At 39.4% G+C, this 21,678-nt stretch overlaps 1 protein-coding gene across 1 annotated transcript in view; it reads left to right on the plus strand.

The window, feature by feature from the left end:
• Window positions 1-21,678, plus strand: part of GUCY1A2 (guanylate cyclase 1 soluble subunit alpha 2) — a 151,667-nt gene that overhangs the window by 24,294 nt on the left and 105,695 nt on the right. Inside the window, exon 4 of the mRNA XM_030477129.1 lies at window positions 9,311-10,029. Within this exon, the coding sequence (XP_030332989.1) occupies window positions 9,311-10,029 (719 nt within the window). The remainder of the gene's footprint in view (window positions 1-9,310; window positions 10,030-21,678) is intronic.

Raw genomic sequence — 21,678 nt, forward strand, 5'->3', positions numbered from 1 at the left:
CCTTGAACCACATGGAAGAAAAGTTGTCTTTGAAAACCTACTTGTGTATTAGACTACAATATCTAAATTGCATGTGCTGCAGTCCCATGGTATATATATTGCATAAATAACACTGGCAACACCTTGGGCACACAGCCTGAAGTTACAAATGTACTTGTACCAGATAGTTGTTTCAGCAAGGAGGAGAAATAATTGCACCTATCTGACTTTCCATTGCTTAAGATACAGAAAAACATTCTCTTCCATTTTTTTATTCAAGAAATCAATTTGTACAACAGAATTCTTTTTCATCTGTTATAACTATTTGGCTCCTAAAATCTTACTACAATTATCTCATTTTCCTTAAAAATGCACAGCATACATCAGTGGCTGCTAAGTCAGCTCTGCATGTGGCTCAAATGTATTGCAAGTTTTTCTGTTAGGCTTTCTTAACTTACAGGTTAATAATAGTGGTACTCCTCTTGATTTTGCTTCTGAGAGTGGTGTGAGGACTTTGCTTCTTTGTCATTTCTAAGTGAATATCTTTCTTGGCATCTTCCATTTGGAGGATGATATGGCACAGTAACGAGGATTCCCGAATACCCCGGTAAAAAGTTATGTGGAATCCCAGCCCAGAGCCCTGTCCTGTCAGGGAGATATATCGTGTTTCTGGATTCAGCCTCCCCAAGACACTGAGGAGAAGGTGGAATCCATCGCTGGTGTAGAGGTTTAGAGACCTCTTGATCTGGATGACATTTACTTGTCACCACCAAAGAAGTTATGTGCTGTAGGCTACTTTACATAGAGCAAATTACTTCATGCCTAAATATATCTTGCAGGGCTGTTCCATAATTCTATGTCATTCGTCATTTGTTCTCTGTATGTTTTTCAAAGTTGAAGATCTGCGTTTCCATTAAGAAAGTAAGAAAATCTCAGCTTCTACCCATATTGTATAGTTAAAAGGGAATAAATTTGGGATCATCCTAGTAAGTATTATATAGTAACACCACATCACTGATAAGAAATACTACAATTTAAGAGGCAGGATATATGTTGAAAAGGAGGTGCCAGGACAGGTGTTAGCCTACAATGAGATTAGACCAGGTGTTGTAATTGGAAAAGATGGACAAGGGTTTGGAACTCTGTTCAGCAGATGTCTGAAAACCTACATAAATGCTTATATATTGAAAGTACATAAATTACTTTCCTTTTCCTTTGAGCTAAGAACTGCAGATAGTCATTAGGATGCAACTAATTTAGAATACACGGCCTGATTTATAATTAAAGTTGTTGGTTTACAAATGGCGTAAAAGGAAATGTTACATGGCCCAGAGGACTTGCGATATTAATGGATTTTAATAATACTCGAAACTCTATCCTGGTGAGTCTAAGCTATACACACAGGACTCCTATTATTTAGCAGATGTTACAGTGCACTGGCAATACAAGAGTAATCATCTAAACAAAAATCACATAATTCATGTGATTTCAAATCTAAATCAGAAAAGGACAAATGTTGATACGAAATGGCCTTGGACATCCCACTCTTCTCATATTGGAGCTATTTATTGTTAGAAAGCAGATGAACTACCAGTAGATAGTCAGCAGTTTGAAGTTACAATGTACAATAACATCTTGTAGAAGTCTATTTATAAAGTAGAAGACATTCTGGTCATGATTCATTGACTACATGTAGGTGTTTGCCATTATTTTAGATGCTGTGGGGTGTCTTGTGCGGCCTCTGTCAAACCTTCACAAATATGTAGGTCTCCCTTGCATCCCATATCATGCAGATGTAACTATCTGTTAGTCCTTTTGTCTTGGATGCCTTACAAAGACTCAAGTAGCATTAGGTTTCTGTTCTTAGTCAGTTGAATTGAGCCCTTTATATATGTGAGGAATTATGAGAAATGATACTGCATTTCATGGGAAAGGTTTTTAGATTTTGTTACAATTTTATTCTTTCCAGAAAGTGAAATTCTGCCCCCTATGTCAATTCAAAGACATATATGCTTATTTTAATACAAAAGCAAATGAAAAAACTGTTCTTATTGCTGTTTGATCTTTAGAGTGAACATGAAACAAACTGGATCTTCCTTATTTTTAAGAATCACCAGTCTAGTTATTGCAGTTTTCATTTAATAAACCCTGTGCAAATCTAAGAAGTGTGGTTCCAGAGATGTGATGTGAGACATAAAATGATGATAACCTTGCTTCAGACAGCGTGGCTTTACCTGAAGAACTGGCTGCTATTGAAAGAGTTGAAAGGGGCGGTGTGTGCATGTGTGTGAAAGAACATTCCCTTTTCTTAGTATCTCAGCTGAGTTTCCTGTGTCAGCAGTTTGGAGTAGAATCTTTTACATGTATACTGAGCACAGGTGATCAGGTCCTCACCAAGAGGCAGTAATTACAATGATATTTCCAAGCATTATTTGTTAAAGGAGACCCTCACTTTAACAAGGAAAGAAAACACCTCGTTATAATTGGATAAAACAAGTACTATATTCCTGGTGTTGCTGAGTATTACAGTTATATACACCTGTGAAATTGTCTGCAAGTTGTCAGGGAAAAGTTCTTTCCCTTGTGCCCCTTTGGTGTGAGTTTGAGATCTGGCCACTGGTTTGTAGCTATCATGAGAGGCCATGGAACTTGACAGCCTATGCAGATTTTTTTATTACAAGACCCACAGATGCCTATTTAACCTTTTTTTTTTTTTTCTCCCCAAAATTACTTGAGAAAGACAGCGGGCTCTTGTCCCTTTAGACTGTTATTCAGCTATGTGTAGGATTGGAGAGATATTGTGATAAGCCACAAGCTTATGTGTTTTTTTGGTGTTGATAGAAGATGAGCTCGCTGCAGCTGGGATCATCATGGGCTGCATCCAAAAAAGCATGGCCAGCAGGTCAAGGGAGGTGATTCTCCTCCTCTACTTGGCTCTGTTGAGACCCCACCTGGAGTGCTGAGGACCCCATCTGGAGTCCTCAGTACAGGAAAGATATGGACCTGTTGGAAAGGGTCCACAGGAGGCCACAAAAATTATCAGAGGGATGGAGCACCTCTCCCATGAGGAAAGGCTGAGAGAGTTGGCATTCAGCCTGGGGAAGACTCTGGGGAGACCTTGTTGCAGACTTTCAGTACTTAAAAGGGGCTGTCAAGAAAGATAGGGAGAGACTTTTTAGTAGGGCCTGATGCAATAGGATGAGGAGTAATGGTTTTAGACTAATAGAGGGGAGATTCAGGTTAGACATGAGGAAGAAATTTTTTACATTGAGGGTGGTAAAATACTGGCACAGGTTGCCCAGACAAGTGGTGGATGCGTCATCCCTGGAGACATTCAAGGCCAGGCTGGATGTGCTTCTGGGCAACCTGATCTTTGAAGATGTCCCTGCTCATTGCAGGGGGTTGGACTAGATGATCCTTGAAGGTCCCTTCCAACCCAAACTATTCTATAATTCTATGATTCTATGATTCTATAGGTGAACAAGTGTGAGGAATTCTTTTTAACAGTAATTCTCATGTTTATTTTATGAAATCTTGAAATATATGCAGGCCCTGTATGGCACTGTAAGAGAGGCATAGTACGAATTTTACAGTTGTGTCAAAACCATATATAAAGGTATAAAATAATGTTATTGTAAGTATATAAAAAAACACTAAAAAAGGTAATACAAAAATACTATCTGTATTCCCAGGTTGCTATAAATTCACCATCATAATGAAGTAAGATCCAAGTCTTTTATACAATAATTAGATACTGGTACTAGGCTCGCTTACGAGCCAGATGATTCATCTAATGTACCTTCAGCCTGTGCACATCAAAACTTTTTTTATTGAGAGAATAAACATTGCTTTCCCTACCATCTTAAACTATGCTTGGAATTCTGAACCACCACCTACCTTTCTGTCCAAAAGGCTGTTTAACGAAAAGCGCTCGTTCACGCCAAAAATCTGATAATCCAAAAACATTTAAGAGATATTTGCTATAATTGAAGATGACAAATTCTGCTTCCGTCCACAGTATGAGTTCTGGAATTGCATACTGAATTGTCTCATCCCCTTAATGTTTGACATTTAGAGATACTTACTTAATGGGTATCCCAGAAAAAAAGGTGGCTTTTTATGCCAAAGGAATCAGATGCTGACCACCCTGCAACCATCGCCTCCCTGATTTACTTGAAGGAAGAACTGTATAGCTTGTAACTGCTTCTGCATACTCTGCAAGTTAATGGATTACTTTGATGTTTTTATCACATATTTTATCTTCTGTTTGTTTCTGAAGAGCCTGTGAATTGTGATTTTCTTTATGGGAACAGATTCCTATCTAATTTCTCCACTTAGTAATGTACAAAATACTTAGAAATACTGTATTAGTTCCTTGACATTTTGTAAGGGATTCACAGTTTACAGGAACTGCTGAAAAGATGAAGAAAGACCTTTTACTAGCATGTTATTACAGAATGAAGTCATCTGTTTCTGCTCCAGTTCAGTGAAATGCTTAATTTGAGCCTATGCTTAAAGACTTTGGTAATTTTGGATCTGGCTCACAACTATAGGATCTCTTCTCTAAATGTCATTGAGACACATTTTCAGAGAATAATAACAGACCTTACATAGTACTTTTGTCATAGATTCCAAAGTGCTTTGTAGTGGAAGCCCATAGCAATATTTTCATTCTACCATTGCTTTGCCTCAATGTCCTTCTACAATGTGCATATTTAATTTCTATGCAGTATGGACTAGAATAAAAACAGCATTGTAGGAAAAAGCAACAAAAAAAAACTACTACGGAAAAACCCAGACTTATTAGAGTTAAGACATGTGATTTGTCCTCTCAAAGAAGTTAAATCAGTGGTAGGAACACAGTAGATCACATTCCAAGAAGAAAGCAAATTGAGACTGGTGAATTTTTAGAATTTCATTCAGTATATTAGTAGAAGGTCAGTAAATAGCAGAAGCTGAAAATAACAAATGACTTCACTTGGACAGCAGCAAAGAGTGTTGGGATGAATTTTGGCTTATTTTGTATCATCTCTAGCATTTAATGAAGTTTCTTGGTGAAACTAAGGAGGACCTTTTCCTACTTACTGATTGCAAGTTAGTGCCCGTTAGGAAGCCTGTCTATGGTTGTTGAGGTCACACGTGAGGCTGTACAGGAGCGCAGTGGCCTCTGCATTTGGAAGTGCTGGGCACACATACAAATCTCAAATACTATTTTTTTTTATGGGCAGCTGAATGAAAATTTTGATTACATGTCCACAGTGAAAAAAAAACAGTGAAAGTGCCAGCTTTTCAGAAAGGAATAGCAAATCATTGATTTGATGACTAGAAGTTGACTCAAATTCTCAAATTTTCAATGCCATCTTCAATTGGAATTATTCTACTGAAAAATCAAAGTAACAAAAAAAAAAAAAAGATGCAGAGAAAGAATTTAATGTGAGACAAGATTGACAAGATTAGACTGTTTATGTAGATGTATAACCTGAAGGCTATAAGATTATTTTGAAGATGATACTAGTCTTTTCTCAAAAGAAAAAACCCAAAGGAAATACTGAATACATTGGAATTTGAAATCATACTGAATGTAATTTTTAACGATAGTAAATAGCCCAAGGAGGTCTCCAGATGTAGTAAAGTATGCACTGTAGAGACAATGAGTTCTGGGAATTTTTGTAATGAGCAGGTTTTTCTATATGTAGTAAAACTGTCTCCTGATTTGGCACTTCCATCCATTTCAGTGAATAAGCCAAACATTTACTGTAGCACTTAGGGAGCTTTCTCAAACCCATGTGTTTTCATGATTTTCCATCAGATTTTACAGTTTTTCTAAAGCATCTGATACCAGTCACTGCTGAGATTTCAGAGCATCTGAATAGCAGTGTAATGCAGTCTGACATTTTCTCTCTCTGTGATAATGATGGCCATTTCTGTTGTCTCTTGAAAGCTAAACGGATAAAAGCATAGAGAAAGCGGCATGGAGAAACTCCACAGAAGATATGAAAAAGATCGGGATCATTTATATGGTAGTAAATGAAAAAGTTATGATGAAATATATAGAGTTAGTGTTAGATAAGTGTGTGCTTCTGTTCTTCATTTCTTGAAATAGGAGAGGCAGGAATATGTCAGTAAAAATAACAGATGAAATATTTTGTGCAACTTCACACAAGCATGTCACTGAAAACAAAAGCTTTGTAGAAATACGGAAAAATAGTTTGTGTGATAAAGATTTTTGACTTAAAGAAAACCCATCAAGCTTCAAGCAAAAATTGACATCTTACTGATGAGGCTTAGAAAGAAACTTCCCTGACAGGTATGATCTTATACTTGTTTGTTTTAGAAAGTTGTTTCACTTTGCTTAATTTTATCATCATCTCATGGTGTCTATTATTAGAGAGAAAATTCCTGACTACAATGGACCAGCAGTTTGTTTAAGCATATCCATTTTTATATTCTAGGCTAATCTGATTTTCTGTTGGTACTGTGTGCGCAACTCAATGCAAAGCTAAAATGTTTTTTAAAAGCAGTGGAATGTCCTCGAGCCAGGTCATTGACCTGAATTTTATAGTATAACTCATGTTGCTTGAAGTCAGTGTGTTGCGTATGCAGATCGAACAGCCACTCCTCCAGGATGGATGGCAAGACGTATCTAAGATAATCACAAAACCATAGGCTGAATACTGAGATACAGCCCTCGCTAACGATAGTTAGAGAAGGCTTACATATGCAGCAGTAAAGTACACAAGTGATCAGTTCTGCATACCCTATTTTCAGTTAGTGGCTCCAGGGCAACTGGCTGCTTTACTGTAACTTTATAATCACTTTAAAGACAGTTTGTCTATGCTATCATTTTAGGCAGCTTTGTGGGCTGTTACATAGTTCTGTAACAGTATTTGGTCATTTCTATGAACAGCCCAGGCGTTTCTGACACTGTCCAGTTCCCGTACTTTCAGGATGCCTGCAATCTTACAGCCTTGGGTGCCCCTGCTAGGCTGCTTACTTTTACACGTAGACTTCTAAAGTTACTCACAGTTCCCTCTATGGAACAATGAGATTTAAAAGTATGCATATGTGTGTATACATACAAATATGATAATTTAATAGCTCCTTGCTATTAATACTCAACTGTGACAATGTTATTGGTATGGGTTTGGGCTGTAGTGAGTATTTTTTGTGGAAGATATTACAATACTGTGTTATGTAGATGTAGAGGTAATGAGTCAGGAATTGGCACGCTGTCCTCTGAGTCAGGGTATTAGGGGGCATTGTGTACCAGTGGTACTTTCTTTTGGCTTAGCCGCAGATCTGACCATCTGTGGTCATAAAAGATCCTGGGAATATTTTTGTAATAACCTAGTTTAGTGACCAAATTTGATTATGAGTAATGGCATTTGAATGAACTTTCCCAAATTATCACTATTACTTCTTTTATAAAATATGCTTTGTCATGTTGTCGTGTTTTGCTGTTTATAGATGTAATTTTATGCATTTTAATCTATTAATCATATTCAAGGTCCAAACAAAACTATCATTGCAGATTGCAAAACTGTGGAATGCTCAGATTCCTTCTGAATATTGATCATTATAACCATGCCTGTGTGCACTGGCAGATCAGATGCTGCCTTGAGATGATCAAAGGTTATTGTCTGCAGGCATCAGATGCATGACTTCTTCTGTCCCTTGTTATACCTCTTGGGTGTGAAAGTCACTAATCACACTGTTCTAAATTTGAGAGCTTACAAGCAATCTAAACAAACAATAAAAGTTCAGTGATACACTGGGATGTTATCAATGTTCTAAAGCATGCTGAATACATATTAAAATAAGGACCTGTTGTGCACTTAGGAAATGAAATTGCCTTCATGTCTGTTAGAATTAAAGATAAATTTTAAGGCGTTTGACTATTTGACTGAAATGTGATTTGATTTGATTTCAATACACTGAAGGAACTGTGTTGTAAATTCCTGTATTAATTTAATTTAAAAACTCTTGCTGGATATTTGTAATTAACAAATTCACATACAGCTGATTCATACTTTTTTTTTCTTCTATTACAGCTGAGAACAATACAAACATATCTGATTAATTCTGTAATTCTACTATATGATATAGGGATTGTATGTAGATGAACATTAACACAGCATGTCTTCCCTAAAATAAGACAGAGGAAAATGTTTAATAACCATCTCAAAACTATTTTTTCTAAGTTATTATATTTTCTAAGTTATTATTTTTTAAGGTTATCATTAAAATAGTAAATAACAAACTGGAGTAGGATTTGGTACACATCTGTATCCATGGGCTTCCATCACTGATATTTTTTCATCCCTTCAGCAACACCAGCCTTATCACCTCTGTAAATCAAACCTTTTGAATTTCTGTGATGGAGTCTTGAAGTGACATTGTGAGATATCACAGAGCTGTCCCATCTACTAGCAATGTAGATCACTCTAAGAGGCAGGGGTTTTGTTTTTAAAGATGAGTGAGTGTAGAAACCTAAAATGGAAAGGCTTTGCTCTCCTTTGCGGGCAACAAAAATGTAATTATTCCTTTGTATCTTCTGGCAGTGCCCAATATCTATAATGAGAAAAGTATTTTGTGTGAAAAAAACCCAACCCAAAACCCAAAACCACACACAACCCTCCCTTCTCCAGCTATGAAGTTGTCATCTGACTACAGGGCTTTACGTTGCTTATCAAAAGCCAAATGCCAGACTTTCAGTCCCAGTAGCTTGTTCTTCAGGCTGGGGAGAGCTGGATCCTTCACAGAGACAGTGAACAGAGGGGCTATAAAAGTAAAGTCTTGTTTGTGGCTAGGTCAACAAAGAAAGTGATGCACCCTGGCCGGGTGCATTCACACAGTGGACTGCATGTGACATGCAAAAGTCAGGGAAATTGTAGTGTAGTATAGTGGCTTCCAGCAGGGAAAGGGAGGCAGGCTACTGTAAATCCCACAAGTAGTCACCTGGGACAGCACACTGAAAGCATGAGGACTTCAAGTAATAGGCAAAAATGGCTTCCTAGGGTTAATCCCAACCACCAGAGAAAACAGAAGTCCTATGGGTAGGTATTCAGTAAAAAGTGACTCTCACTGACTTGGAAAAATACTGGGCAGGCAGAGAACAAAGGAAAAATGCCCCATTCCTGGAAGTGTTCAAGGCCAGGTTGGACAGGGCTCTGAGCAACCTGGTCTAGTGGAAGGTGTCCCTGCCCATGGCAGGGGGGATGATTATTAAGGTTCCTTCTAACCCAAACCATTCTACAATTCTATGATTCTATGGAAATGTGACACAGTAGCAATACTATGTTGTTAATGTCGGTGTCTCATTGTCCTGTAGGTTTGAAGTTTGAGGAAATGCAAGAAAAGTTTGGGGAGGAATTCTTCAATATCTGCTTTGATGAGAATGAAAGAGTTCTTCGAGCTGTAGGTGGGACCCTTCAAGATTTCTTCAACGGCTTTGATGCTTTGCTGGAGCACATTAGAACTTCATTTGGAAGACAGGCCACCCTGGAATCCCCTTCTTTCCTATGCAAAGAGCTCCCTGAAGGCAATCTCATGCTTCATTACTTTCACCCACATCAGATTGTGGGATTTGCAATGGTGGGAATGATAAAGGCAGCAGCAAAGAAGATTTACCACTTGGAAGTGGAAGTAGAACAGGTCACTAATGATAAGTTGTGTTCAGAGGGGATGAACACAGGTAACTGCGGTTGTCTGACTTTCCTTATCAAAGAACATGAAAATGCAAATATCACAAAAGCACTTCCACCAGGAACTTCCCAGTCCCCCTTAGACCTGAGGATTAGCATCAGCACCTTCTGCAGAGCTTTCCCCTTTCACCTGATGTTTGATCCAAACATGCTGGTTCTCCAGCTTGGAGAAGGTCTTAGGAAGCAGCTCAGATGTGACACTCATAAAACTCTGAAATTCCAAGACTGCTTTGACATAGTTTCTCCTAAAATCAGTGCCACATTTGAACGAGTTCTCCTGAGATTATCTACTCCCTTTGTCATTCGGACCAAACCTGAGGATTCTGGCTCTGAAAATAAAGATAAGGTAAGAACATTAATTTGGAAGGGAATGTGTGTATATGTGTGCAATGGGAGATGATTATTTACTCAGAGAGAAGCAAGTCAAGTCCTATGTACTCTGGAAAGCTCACTTACGCCTTGCAAACAGGGGCTAAGTGGTATTCCCCAGCCAAGTGAATATTTCCTAAATTACTTATAAGCTTTGCCTGTGATGTTGTAGCAATCGTGACATTGCCATTCAGAAGATTCTGCGCTGTGGAGTTGAATAGTGCAGCTTGAATCAAAATGTGAGGAATTTTACAAAATGCCCATAATCTAATCCTTAATTTCACTCCCAGCTATATTACGATGTAACAATAATAGTTAGTCAGCCATTTAATAGGAAATAGGTTTCAGTATGTTTCTGAAAGACTCTCACTGTAGAGTTCGGCACTGCCACTTTATTATACCCTACTTCCCTACTTCCGAAATGCCACTTGCCTCTGTGTTTCTTCTCTCTCAACCTGCACTCAAGGGAACTAGAGCTGTAAGTGGCACCAAGTATCACTTATGCCAGTTTCAGTGCTTCCTAGTCACTTAAACAGGCACTTGTCCTCCTACACTGCCTTATCCCTCAGTGTTTTAGAAAAGATCTACCTTACTAGTGAGCCCTATGTTGAGTTCAGTGCATCCCAGGTGAGTTTGGATGTGACATGTCTTCTACCAGTGGTCCTCTCCAAAGGGTGGATAGAATTTGTCTCATTGCATATCCTTGAATTATGGGAAGGCTTTTTGGTGTGAAGTTGGGTTCCATCTTTATGCACCAAAGTATTTGTACTTAATGCTTACATTGAAAGTCTTGGAAATGACTGCTGCCCTAAGTGAAAGAATTACTGATTTTCAGGATTTTAAGAGATAGCACCCAAGAATAGTCAATCACCTCAGTCACACTGGATACTTAGGTACTAAGTTCTGCCTGCGAGTGCCACATTTATAGTTCAGGTGGTCTGGATACAGCTTGAGAAACTTCACCTCTATTTTGCTTCCTGCACTAGGCTAGAGTTTCAGAAAGACCCCTGTAGTAACTGCATATCGGGTTCTGTGTTCTTTTCCACTCACCTGTGCAATCAAACACTCTAAGATGCATGGAGCTGTTTCCTGGCGATGGAAGAGGAGCCAACCCAAGAGCTTATGGGTCAGAATTAAAGGGAGGGCAGGGACAAGGCAGTTTACAGTGGGGGTCTGCCAAAGGCCACCTGACCAGGAAGACTGAGTGGATGAGGCCCTCCACAGACAGATAGGTACAGCCTCACGTTCACAAGCTTTGGCCCTTACGGGGGACTTCAACACCCCCAGTACCTGTTGGAGGGACAACACAGCAGGCATAAGCAGCCCAGGAGGTTCTGGAATATGCTGATAGTGATATCCAGTGATAGAGGAGCCAATGAAGAGAGGTGCTATGCTGGACCTTGTTTTCACCAACAAGGAGGGGCTGGTGGGGAATGTCAAGCTCAAGGGCAGCCTTAGCTGCAGTGACCATGAAATGGTGGAGTTCAAGATCCTTAAGACAGTGAGGAGGGTGCAGAGAAAGCTTGCTACCCTGGACTTCAGGGAGTACACTCTGGCTCTTCAGGGGTCCACTTGGTAAAGTACCAAGGGATAAAGCCCCAGAGGGAAGAGAGGCTCCTCTAAGCTCAGGAGCGATGCATCCCAACAAAGAGGAAGTCAGGCAAAAGCACTGACTGAATGGATGAATAAGGAGCTCATGGACAAACTCAAAACACAAAAAGGAAGCCTGCAGAGGCTGGAAGCAAGGACTGGAATCCTGAGAGGAGTATGGAGAAATTGAGCAGCCAAGGATCAGGTTAGGAAAGCTGAAGCCCTAATAGAATTAAATCTGGCAGGGACATCAAGGGCAACAAAGAAAAGGTTCTCTAGGTATGTTGGTGATAAAGGAAGACTGGGGAAAATGTGGGCGCTCTCCAGAAGGAACTGGAGAGCTGGTTACCTGGGATATGAAGAGGCTGAAGTAGTCTTGAGGTACAATTTATTTGCCCAGTCTTCACTGTCAAGTGTTCCAGCCACACCACCCAAAGTCAGAGACAGCAAAGGCAGAGAGTAGGAGAAATGAAGAACCACCCACTGTAGGAGAAAATCAGGTTGAGAACATCTAAGGAACCTGAAGGTGCACAAGTCCATGAAACCTGATGAGGTTCATCCATAGGTCCTGAGGGAACTGGCAGATGAAGTCGCCAAGCCATTACGGATCATACTTGAGAAGTTGTGGCAGTCCGGGGAAGTTCCCACTGACCAGAAAAGGGGAAATATAACCTCAGTTTTTTGAAAAGGGGAAAAAGGGAGACCCGCAGAACTACAGGCTGGTCAGCCTTACCTTGGTGCCAGGCAAGATCATAGAGCAGATCCTCCTGGAAACTATGTTAAGTCACATAGAAAATAAAGAGTGATTGGTGACAGCCAACATCGCATCACTAAGGGCAAATTGTGCCTGAAAATTTAGTGGCATCATTTGACAGGGTACAACTTTGGTGGATAAGGGAAGAGTGACTGACATAATCTACTTGGACTTGTGCAAGGATATGACACTGTACCACACAACATCCTTACTCTAAACTGGAGAGACATGGATTGACAGCTAGACCACTCGATAGATGAGGAGTTGGCTGGATGATTGCACTCAAACAGTTTGGGTCATGTTTGACATCCAAGTGGAGACCGGTGATGAGTGGCATTCCTCAGGGGTTGGTATTGGGACCAGTGCTATTCAGCATCTTTGTGCGAGCATGAGAGTGGGATTGAGTGTGCCCTCACCAAGCGTGTGCTTTGGTTGATATGCTGGAGGGAAGGGATGCCATCCAGAGGGACCTTGACATGCTTCAGAGATTGGGCCGGTATGAAACTCATGAAGTTCAACAAGGCCAAGTGTAGGGTCCTGCATGTAGTCAGGGCAATCCCAAGCACAAATACAGGCAGGGCAGAGAATGGATTGAGAGCAGCCCTAAGGAGAAGGACTTGTGAGTGTTGGCTAATGAGAAGCTCAGCATGGCCTGTCAATGTGTCCTTGCAGCCCAGAAAGCAAACTGTAATCTGGGCTGAATCAAAAGGAGTGTGACCAGCAGGTGAGGGAGATGATTCTCTCCCTCTACTCTGCTCTCACTCCACTTGGAATACTGTGTACAGCTCTGGGGCCTCCACATAAGAAAGGACATAGAACTGTTCGAGCAAGTCCAGAGGAGGGCCATAAAGATGCTCAGAGGGCTGAAGCACCTCAGCTATGAAGACAGTCTGAGAGGTTTGTCCTGGAGAAGAGAAGCTCCAGGGGAACCTTAGATCAGCTTTCCAGTACCTAAAGAGGCTACAAGAAATCTGGAGAAGGACTTTTTCACACGGCGTGTAGTGAGAGGACAAGGGGGAATGGCTTTGAGGTGAAAGAGGGTAGATTCAGATTAGATATTAGGAAAAATTCGTCACTGTGAGGGTGGTGAGGCCCTGGCACAGGTTGCCCAGAGAAGCTGTGGCTGCCCCATCCCTGGCAGTGTTACAGGCCAGGCTGGATGGGCATTTGAGCAACCTGGTCTAGTGGAAGCTGTCCCTGCCCATGGCAGGGGCTGGAACTAGATGATCTTCAAGTCCCTTCCAACCCAAACTGTTCTATGATTCTATGATGATTCAAAATATAGCAATTTTTGACAGCAGCAATGTTTTCAGCTCCTAATTTGGCACCTGCTCTGGCACCAGTAAGCGTGTTCTGCTGCATTTTCCCTGGAAAAGAATGTTCCCCAAGAGAACAAACTATTGCTTTCATTTTGTGTGAATTGATGGAATTCAACCTATTTAAAAACCAAAGGGAGTTTATTTTTCAGAATCTGTCCTCAAAATCACCCTAGCCTTTAATTATGAAAGGAAATTTGTGTGAAAAGTTTGGAGTTGTTTGCTCTCATCTACTTTTCAGCACAATCATTCCTCATTGAAAGAGGCTTGTGCCATACTTCTTCCTCCCTTGGAGCTTGCCCATCCATCTTGAGCACCTTTCCTTGCCCTGGGATAGATGCACATCCCTTCGACCATATTCTGCTCTGCATAAATCTGCTGTAAATCACTCTGAAGAGGAAGTTTTTGGTGGGGAGGGTTTTAAAAACTTTTTTCCTATCTAATTACAAGTTAACAAACAAAACATTCTCTTACCTAGGCAGGTTTCGTATGCTTGTGGCTTGTTTTTAGGCGAGGGTGGCAGGGAAGCAGAGCTTGCTAGAGGCACGTTTTGGCAGCCAGCTTGGGAAGCAACTCTAATTTCAGAAGCTTGTTCTGTACCATGAGGCTGTGCAGCTCTGAGTGCATTCTTGTGTTATTGCTGTGGTTTGTACCATGTGTCATTACAGTACATAATAAATCATATCAGTGTTGGCCCCATATCACTCTCACATGGGAGAGTGACCCTGTCTTTCTTAAAGTTAGAACCTGAACAAGAAGTATCAGCACTAGCACCATAGAGGCAATTCAGACTTTCTTGATAAGCAGGTGTAAGGGAATGGCAGTAAAGGAAATCCTTTGTCTGCCAGCAGTTAGAAGAAAAATTGTCTTGAACAGTAAGGTGTAAATGAGAGAGAAAAGGGTGGTGGTGAGGTGCAGGGGACCTGAGGTAAATGTTCTGCTGCAGTCATGGGAATTCAATTGAGAATGTTAATTTAGCTGAAGAGGTACTTTCTTCTGACTCACCCTTTTTATAAGCACTTTCTGAAGTTTATGAGTAGTTAGACGAAGCTTTGAGAGTAGTTAAATGAAGCTCAGCATGGGATGAATTTTGCTAGATATTTCCTTTTTTTTTTTTTTTTATTCTAAAATGAAAGGTTGCACAGATTCAGAGGCTGTGGTTGTCTTGCTTACATAGATTTTGAGAGGAACAACATGGCAATACTGTTATGTCATGCTCAAGTCCTTAATATCTCTTGGATTAAAAAAACAGATTGAGCCTTGGGAACTGCATGCTGTATTATTTTCCTAGAGCTCATGTCATTCATGTAGCTCATTTGTGAATTCTGTTTTATCTGCCAGCACTTGTTTGGTCGTTGAATAGGAAGGTAGGTCAGTGGCTATAAGCATGACCCTACTTAAAGGTCAGAAGTAACTGACTTAGGCATTTCCCTATTTCTCTGTCACACACCTCTATTCAGTTCATACTGGAATTACATCCTATTTAAAACTATATATTTTTAAAGAAAATTCCCACTCTGCAGTAACCTCAACACTTTTCAGACCTGCTTGCTTTAAATGGCAGTTGAAGGGATGCAACTCAGACAACTCTGCTGCAGTTCTGAAGCTGTTTGAATATCTCAGTGGTTCCTCAACAAATAAAAAACGTTTTAAAAGGCTTTGAGATGAACAGAGGACCTTTCAGCCTCTCTTCAAAGCACTTTTATCTTCATTTCAATACATAAATTAGATCATTTTTCAGGCTTGCAGTGAGAATAACAAAACAGTTTTCATTTAGTCTTGACACCAGCTCTGTGTTCAGATGAAAGTAAGTCACAAATCATGGTATTACCTTAACTCAGCACCCAGAAGCAAACTAAAAAAACCGTCTATCCTGACTTTCAGGGTGCTCAGTGCTTGTCACATTTATGCAAAGGCTCAGTTGTGTGCTTTGATTTACTGGGATTTGAATCACTGGAGTAAATGACTTGGCTTTATAACACTATCCTAAATTTCTGATGTAAGGCCTATGAGGACTGGGTGATAGGTGGCAATTCCTGCAGATATGCATGTACACCTTTGTGGAAGCACAGCGTCATGTGTCAATGCATCAATATTCTCAGCATAGTTTTTCTAATTTGAAATGTCACTACCTGTTCTTTGGAGCTTTGAGCATTTACAGGATCCCATTATTGTAGGGACCAAACAGGCAGAAGAACTCCCTACCCAAAGAACATGGACTCTATAGCTTTAATCCCAGTTTTCGACACTATCTGTACTCCTGGGTCATAATTCTAATGTTTTTGATATTTGCTTGGCTGATATTTCAGTCTTCCGTTTATACAGTGGACACATGTGGGCAATGCAAGAATTTATTCTGCAAAATAATAAGCAATAATTGAATACATTTATTAGATCAGCAGTCTCACTGATGTTACCTGAACTTATCAGAAGTTTGCAACTAAACACACCTGTAAGTCTGTGGAGAATAAGAACCAAATTGTACATAACTAATCCATAGTAAGACAGGAGGTGATGGTTTACTTCCAGCGCTTTCTTTCCTCCCTCCTTCTGTCCTGCCATTTTATTTTCAAAATGATTAAGTCATCCACACTGATGCTTTCTTGATTATTCTGCACATTCAAAGTTGTCTATATGCACAATTATGACTGTCTTTAGATCAGGTTTCCTAGTATGCATACAGCTCCTGAGAGGTATAAAAGCTTAAGGGGATCGGTTTCTGAGGTTTCCAGTTTTCCCATGAAGCTAAATTCTTGTTCTTGTTTGTTGTTTATAGTATGGTACTACTCAGATGCTGAGTATTAGGCCCTGTTGCTCTACTTCTACAAACATTCTGTTGTTTTTCACATTTCACACTGATTTTTATTCAGGGCTTTTTTGTGTGTGTGTGTTTAACTGGAGAGCTTCAATTGCATGCAATCAGATTTTCCAAATAACAGTGTTTTCTGACTATATTAGTGAACAAGGCCACCTGTGACATGATGTAAATACTTGCCTTCTTGAGAGTACAGTAAGATGGCTGGAGCTGCTTTAATTTTTGGCTTGGGAAGACAAGGACTGACTCTCCTGGTTTTCCTTTCCTGGCTAATGTCTTCCTCGCGTGCCACTCCTGTACTATCAGTGCTAGGCAGATCTAAAGAAGACAGGGCTGCACTTGCAGGGACTCTGTGTGTCCCCGGGGCTGCGATCCAGACCCAGTCCTGTCAGTGCACAGATTGACAGGTTGAGCCCTGCCACCCTGCCACTGGCTTGTGGTACCTTTCTGAAACTGACAACTCTAAGCAGTTGGCAAGAAAGTTGAAAATGAATTACGAAAGAAATTATTTGGTTCCCTGCCATATACTCTGCAGCTGTATTTTCCTTGTACTACTGCTCTCCTGCTCAGACTAACAGCCTTTTTCTACCTTTGAAATAAATCAGTTTTTATAAGGATGATCACTGGCCTTTGACTTTCTGTTAGGCCTGTGAATACTTTAATTTGGAGAACTTGTCTGAGAATAAAGCTGGCATCTAAAACTGCATTACTGAAGGTGGCCAGAGCTTTTCTGGTGGGATGTATCCTCTTTGAACATGCCATTTTATTAAAATCACGAATTCCACAGTAGTTTGGTAAAACGTGTTTCTGGAAAATAATTTACATTTATTGTGTTAAAATTTTTGTTCAATGATTTTAGATATAAAATACTTTTTATTAGGAAAAAAATTTAAATTATAGGTTATAATACAACGTTAAAATATGAAACATTGAGTTTGACAAAAAGAATCTTCTGAATATTTTATATTGTAAAAAGTTCCAAATACCCCATATAATGCAGATTTTCAAGAAACACCAACCCTGTAATGATAAAATGCCCAGCAAAATGGTAGTGTCAGCTATTTATAGCTCTACTGGTTGTGCATGCTGAACCAGTGCTGCATTTGTTGTCAGTGGGGAAGAGAGGCTTGTGGTAGAGGAGCTAGACTGCACCAGCAGGAATTTGTCCCAGTGTACAGATTTAGATAAATGCAAAATAAATAAAATTAAACCAGTCCAGAGCCAAGATTAAAAACAGCTATATCTGGAAAGTTAGATTCTAAAGTGTATAGACAGACGTGTAGTAAATGACCATATTTTTTTTAAATGCTGAGATAATAAACAACTGTTCATTTTACAGATGTAGGCTGATTCAGTGGAAGCTGATGGAACTTCCTCTGTTCATTTCCATGTTTTAACTATGGAGTTACTCATCTAGTCCCTCTTTCCATGGTATAAGGAAGTGCCATTTCTAGGTTAAGTATTTCCTTGCCGTAACTCAACTGTGGTTTTGCTATGTATGATCAGAATCAAAAGTCATCCAATCGCTGCAGACTCTCACAATGTCCAACAGCTGCTTAATGAACAATATAAGAAAAAGTTAAGCATGCGGTGTTCTTTTCTGTAATATACCTTCCCAGCTTTTACCTTTTCCAAGATGAAAGTACATCCTTTTGTAGTGGCATGCAGGATGTGGCACCTGAAAGCCCCATGCAGGACTACTTCTCCATAACTTTCTCGAGCATCTTTTGGACCAGGGAAAGTTTGCTTCTGTGGCATCCTGTGGACATGAGGTCCCAGTGTTTACTAGAAACTGTGAAGATTGAGAACTCTCTGGTTGGTGGCCACTTGCAGCCAGGTCTGTGGGGACATAGTGTGCAGAGTGGAGCGGCTGGTGAGGAAGCCTGGCTGTACCTGTGCTATAGCAAAGCACTTTCCGATTGTGTTTGTTACCATTGGAAATATAAAAAAGCGCATAAAAGTGGACACTTTTTAAAATCCAGGAGGTGAGTACATTGTTCCTTTTCTATATTGAGAGTCTGTTCTTTATCTGCTAGATTTATTTTTATTCTGGACCAGCTGAATGAAACAAGCAGTCCTGGCACTGGCAGACTAATTTAAAACCTAACACATATAATCTTGAAGTGTTTTGCTTTTGCTCTGTAACTGTGTTTTTTCTCCTTTTCTAATAAAATTCAAATGAAGTGGCCTTAAAAGCCATTCTAGCATGAGGGACATCTGTCACTTACGATCAAGGAATTCTTATTTTCCCCAGAGCTGAGTTACAGTCAGTCAGCCTTTGACACTAAGCTCCGATTGCTTTGCAGGCTCCTGGAGCTCTCAAAATAAGTGTGTCTTCTGCTTCTGCTAATGCTAATAATTTACTGTTTGCTTGTCAAAATGTGTTTAGACTTTGATGGTTTTCAGGATGAATTGGATTGGCTGGCTTGACTGCTTCTAGAGGCTGTGATGGGTAATAAGAAACAATAGATGACATGACTTTCTTACCTCACTCATGGTCGTGCTTCAGAGAACTTTAGTAACACTGAGAAAGTGGCACAGAATTTTTAATACTTCTTAAGACAGGCCAATGAAAATGTCATTTTACAATGTTTTCAGTGATAGGACTAAGAAGTGTAACAGTGTAAAGATAATACTTTCTTCTCTTTTCCATTATCACAAAACCAAAGAAGCTGTTTGAAAATTATTTTGTTAAGTGGCTATTAAAACAATTTGACTCCATGCTGAACTCTCCCCTCTTATGATTTATATTTTTTTTTTATGATAAGGAAGCTGCTTGCACATGGAAATGTCCAACTTTCTCTATTTGATTTAAAGCTTTTGAATGGGTTTCTAAATTATGCTATGTCACAATCAGAACAAAACAGTGTATTTCATTAATTTTTACATTACAGGCACATCTTAGTTTGATTTTCAGGAAAGCATTCTTTCCTACCTCTCTCTTCTAGTGACTAAATTAAATATTGGTTATTCACAATACATTTTTATCCTTTTCCTCATTTGCTTATGTGAGTTCTTGACTGATGGTGCTTTTCATGGCATCATAGTCCTGTAGTCTGAATAGGCATGATGTGAATAAAAGCCATTTTTCTTGGGATGGTTGAATTCAAGTAGTTTGTCTTATTTGTTTTTCTTTTTTAACATGCCTTTTATAACTGTATATATTCACATTCTCTCCAGCTAAAACTATTTATGATACATTTCCTTTTAAAAAGTATCAAGAAAGTGAAATGAGTTAAGCCATGAAAAAATATTTATATTATTTGTTCCTGTCACTACCCTTTGGCTTTTCTAAGTGAGGATTTAGAATAAGTATCTGAAAAGAGAAATATATGTTATTTTTCCATAGAAGTGGGACAGGCATTTAAGATAATCCTAACACATAATTTTTGTCCTGTATTTGTTCAGAACAGAATAAACTTGTTCCTCTTTGCAGATTGCAAATGAGTAATAAACATCTGATACTTTGACACCTCAGAAAGAGGTAAACATTCTAAAATTAAGTCCTAGATGAAGAAACATTTCAATATTATTTTGAACTTTTTGACCAGTGTAGTTTCCATCTGCCTTGTGAGTTTTATATATTTTGTGATGCTTATTACTCTATTTCCTTCTTTCTAAGAACTGGAATTGATCTTGTTCACACCGGACAGCAGCTTTTTCTGTAATGATTCTCTTCTCTAGAACTACTATCGGAGCAGGTCTGTGCAACTCTGCTGTGAACATATAGTTTGATGTGCATAAATAAGAATTTTAGCTATTAATTGCTGTCTTTTTGACAGCATCTTCCTAGGAATAGTCCAGATTCTTTAGTGGATTGTTATTGTGACTGGAGTTGGTAGGCTCTGATTATGTCACATCTCAGTACTTCAGTGTAGTACTTCCCTCCTCAAATGTTGAACTAGTAGCTTTAAAAATATCTGTTCTGATGAAAATACAGGTCTAGGGAATCCTCCTTCAGACAGTACAGATAACATTATTGAAGTGTTTAAAAAAAGATGGCTAACATTGACGGGTTACAAAGAGAACTGCTTCTTAAAATTCATAAAATAAAAGCTTACAGCATAAAACTTTTGTGGGGAATGCCCAGTAAATTCTAAATTAATTATAGTCTAAATATTTATCTTAAATGCAAAAGAGTTACTGCTTTTTTTTTTTTTTTTTTTTTTTGTAAAATCCTCAGTGTTTTCTGCTTTGGTACCTCAAAGGCATCCAGCAGAGGGAATGTTTGAAAGGGTTAACAGAGCCTGGGGATTGTTATCGGCTGTGCTTGCTGTGGCTCAGCATCCTTTGCAGTACGGACTTTTGGATGACTCCCCTGTGAAAGTACTTTCTGCCTTCATGGATGCTCCACCTGGTAAAAGTCAGGCAAAAGGGATGAAGAGACTCCCTGTTCCCAAAGTTCTGTTGTGCCAATAAAAGAGAGCTACCAATAAAAGAACAGAAGAGGCTATGTTTATTTCAACTCCATTGAAGCCCAAGGGGAAAAATACCAGTGCTTGGCAAATATTAAAGAAGATAGATACTTCATATTGAAAAATCTTTAATTCTTAAGCTTCATTGAATTTTATTTATTTTTTAATTTTAAATGGAAAATATGCAATAAAAATACTGTCTACGACAATTATGTGAGTCCTGTGCAGATAGGCAGTGTTGTTTAATTTTCAGGTGGAAGAGCATACCATTAAAAGGCCTCGGCCCCCCCTCCCTCAACATCCTACCCCACTCCCCGCACATCAAATTTCTCACTCATCTCAGTAGACTATTCAGTCTATTTCCTCTTTGCTCAGGAAGATTTCAAATTCAGTTATTGGATAACTTCTGTTCTGTGTCTCGAACATGCAGTTTCTGGCATTTGTTCCTGGGAATATGGGGATAAAATAGCTGAGAATATTTTCTGTCAGCAAAAATGCAGAAATATCTGAAAGGTTTCCTAGCTATGTTCAGCAGCATCAGAGGGTCCTGAAAAGCTTTTGGAGCCATTTTGGGTGATGGGGAACTCCACAGAGAATTCCAGGGACATGGGAATAACACTGACAAACCCATAACAGTATTTAAAAATAACTGACTTATTTGCTCTGATACTGTTTTTCCCATGGTGTCATATGGGCTTACTGAATGTGTTGAGCACACCGGGGTACCATACCGGGC

The sequence above is a fragment of the Strigops habroptila genome, chromosome 2, assembly GCF_004027225.2.
Source record: "Strigops habroptila isolate Jane chromosome 2, bStrHab1.2.pri, whole genome shotgun sequence".
Taxonomy (NCBI): Eukaryota; Metazoa; Chordata; class Aves; order Psittaciformes; family Psittacidae; genus Strigops; species Strigops habroptila.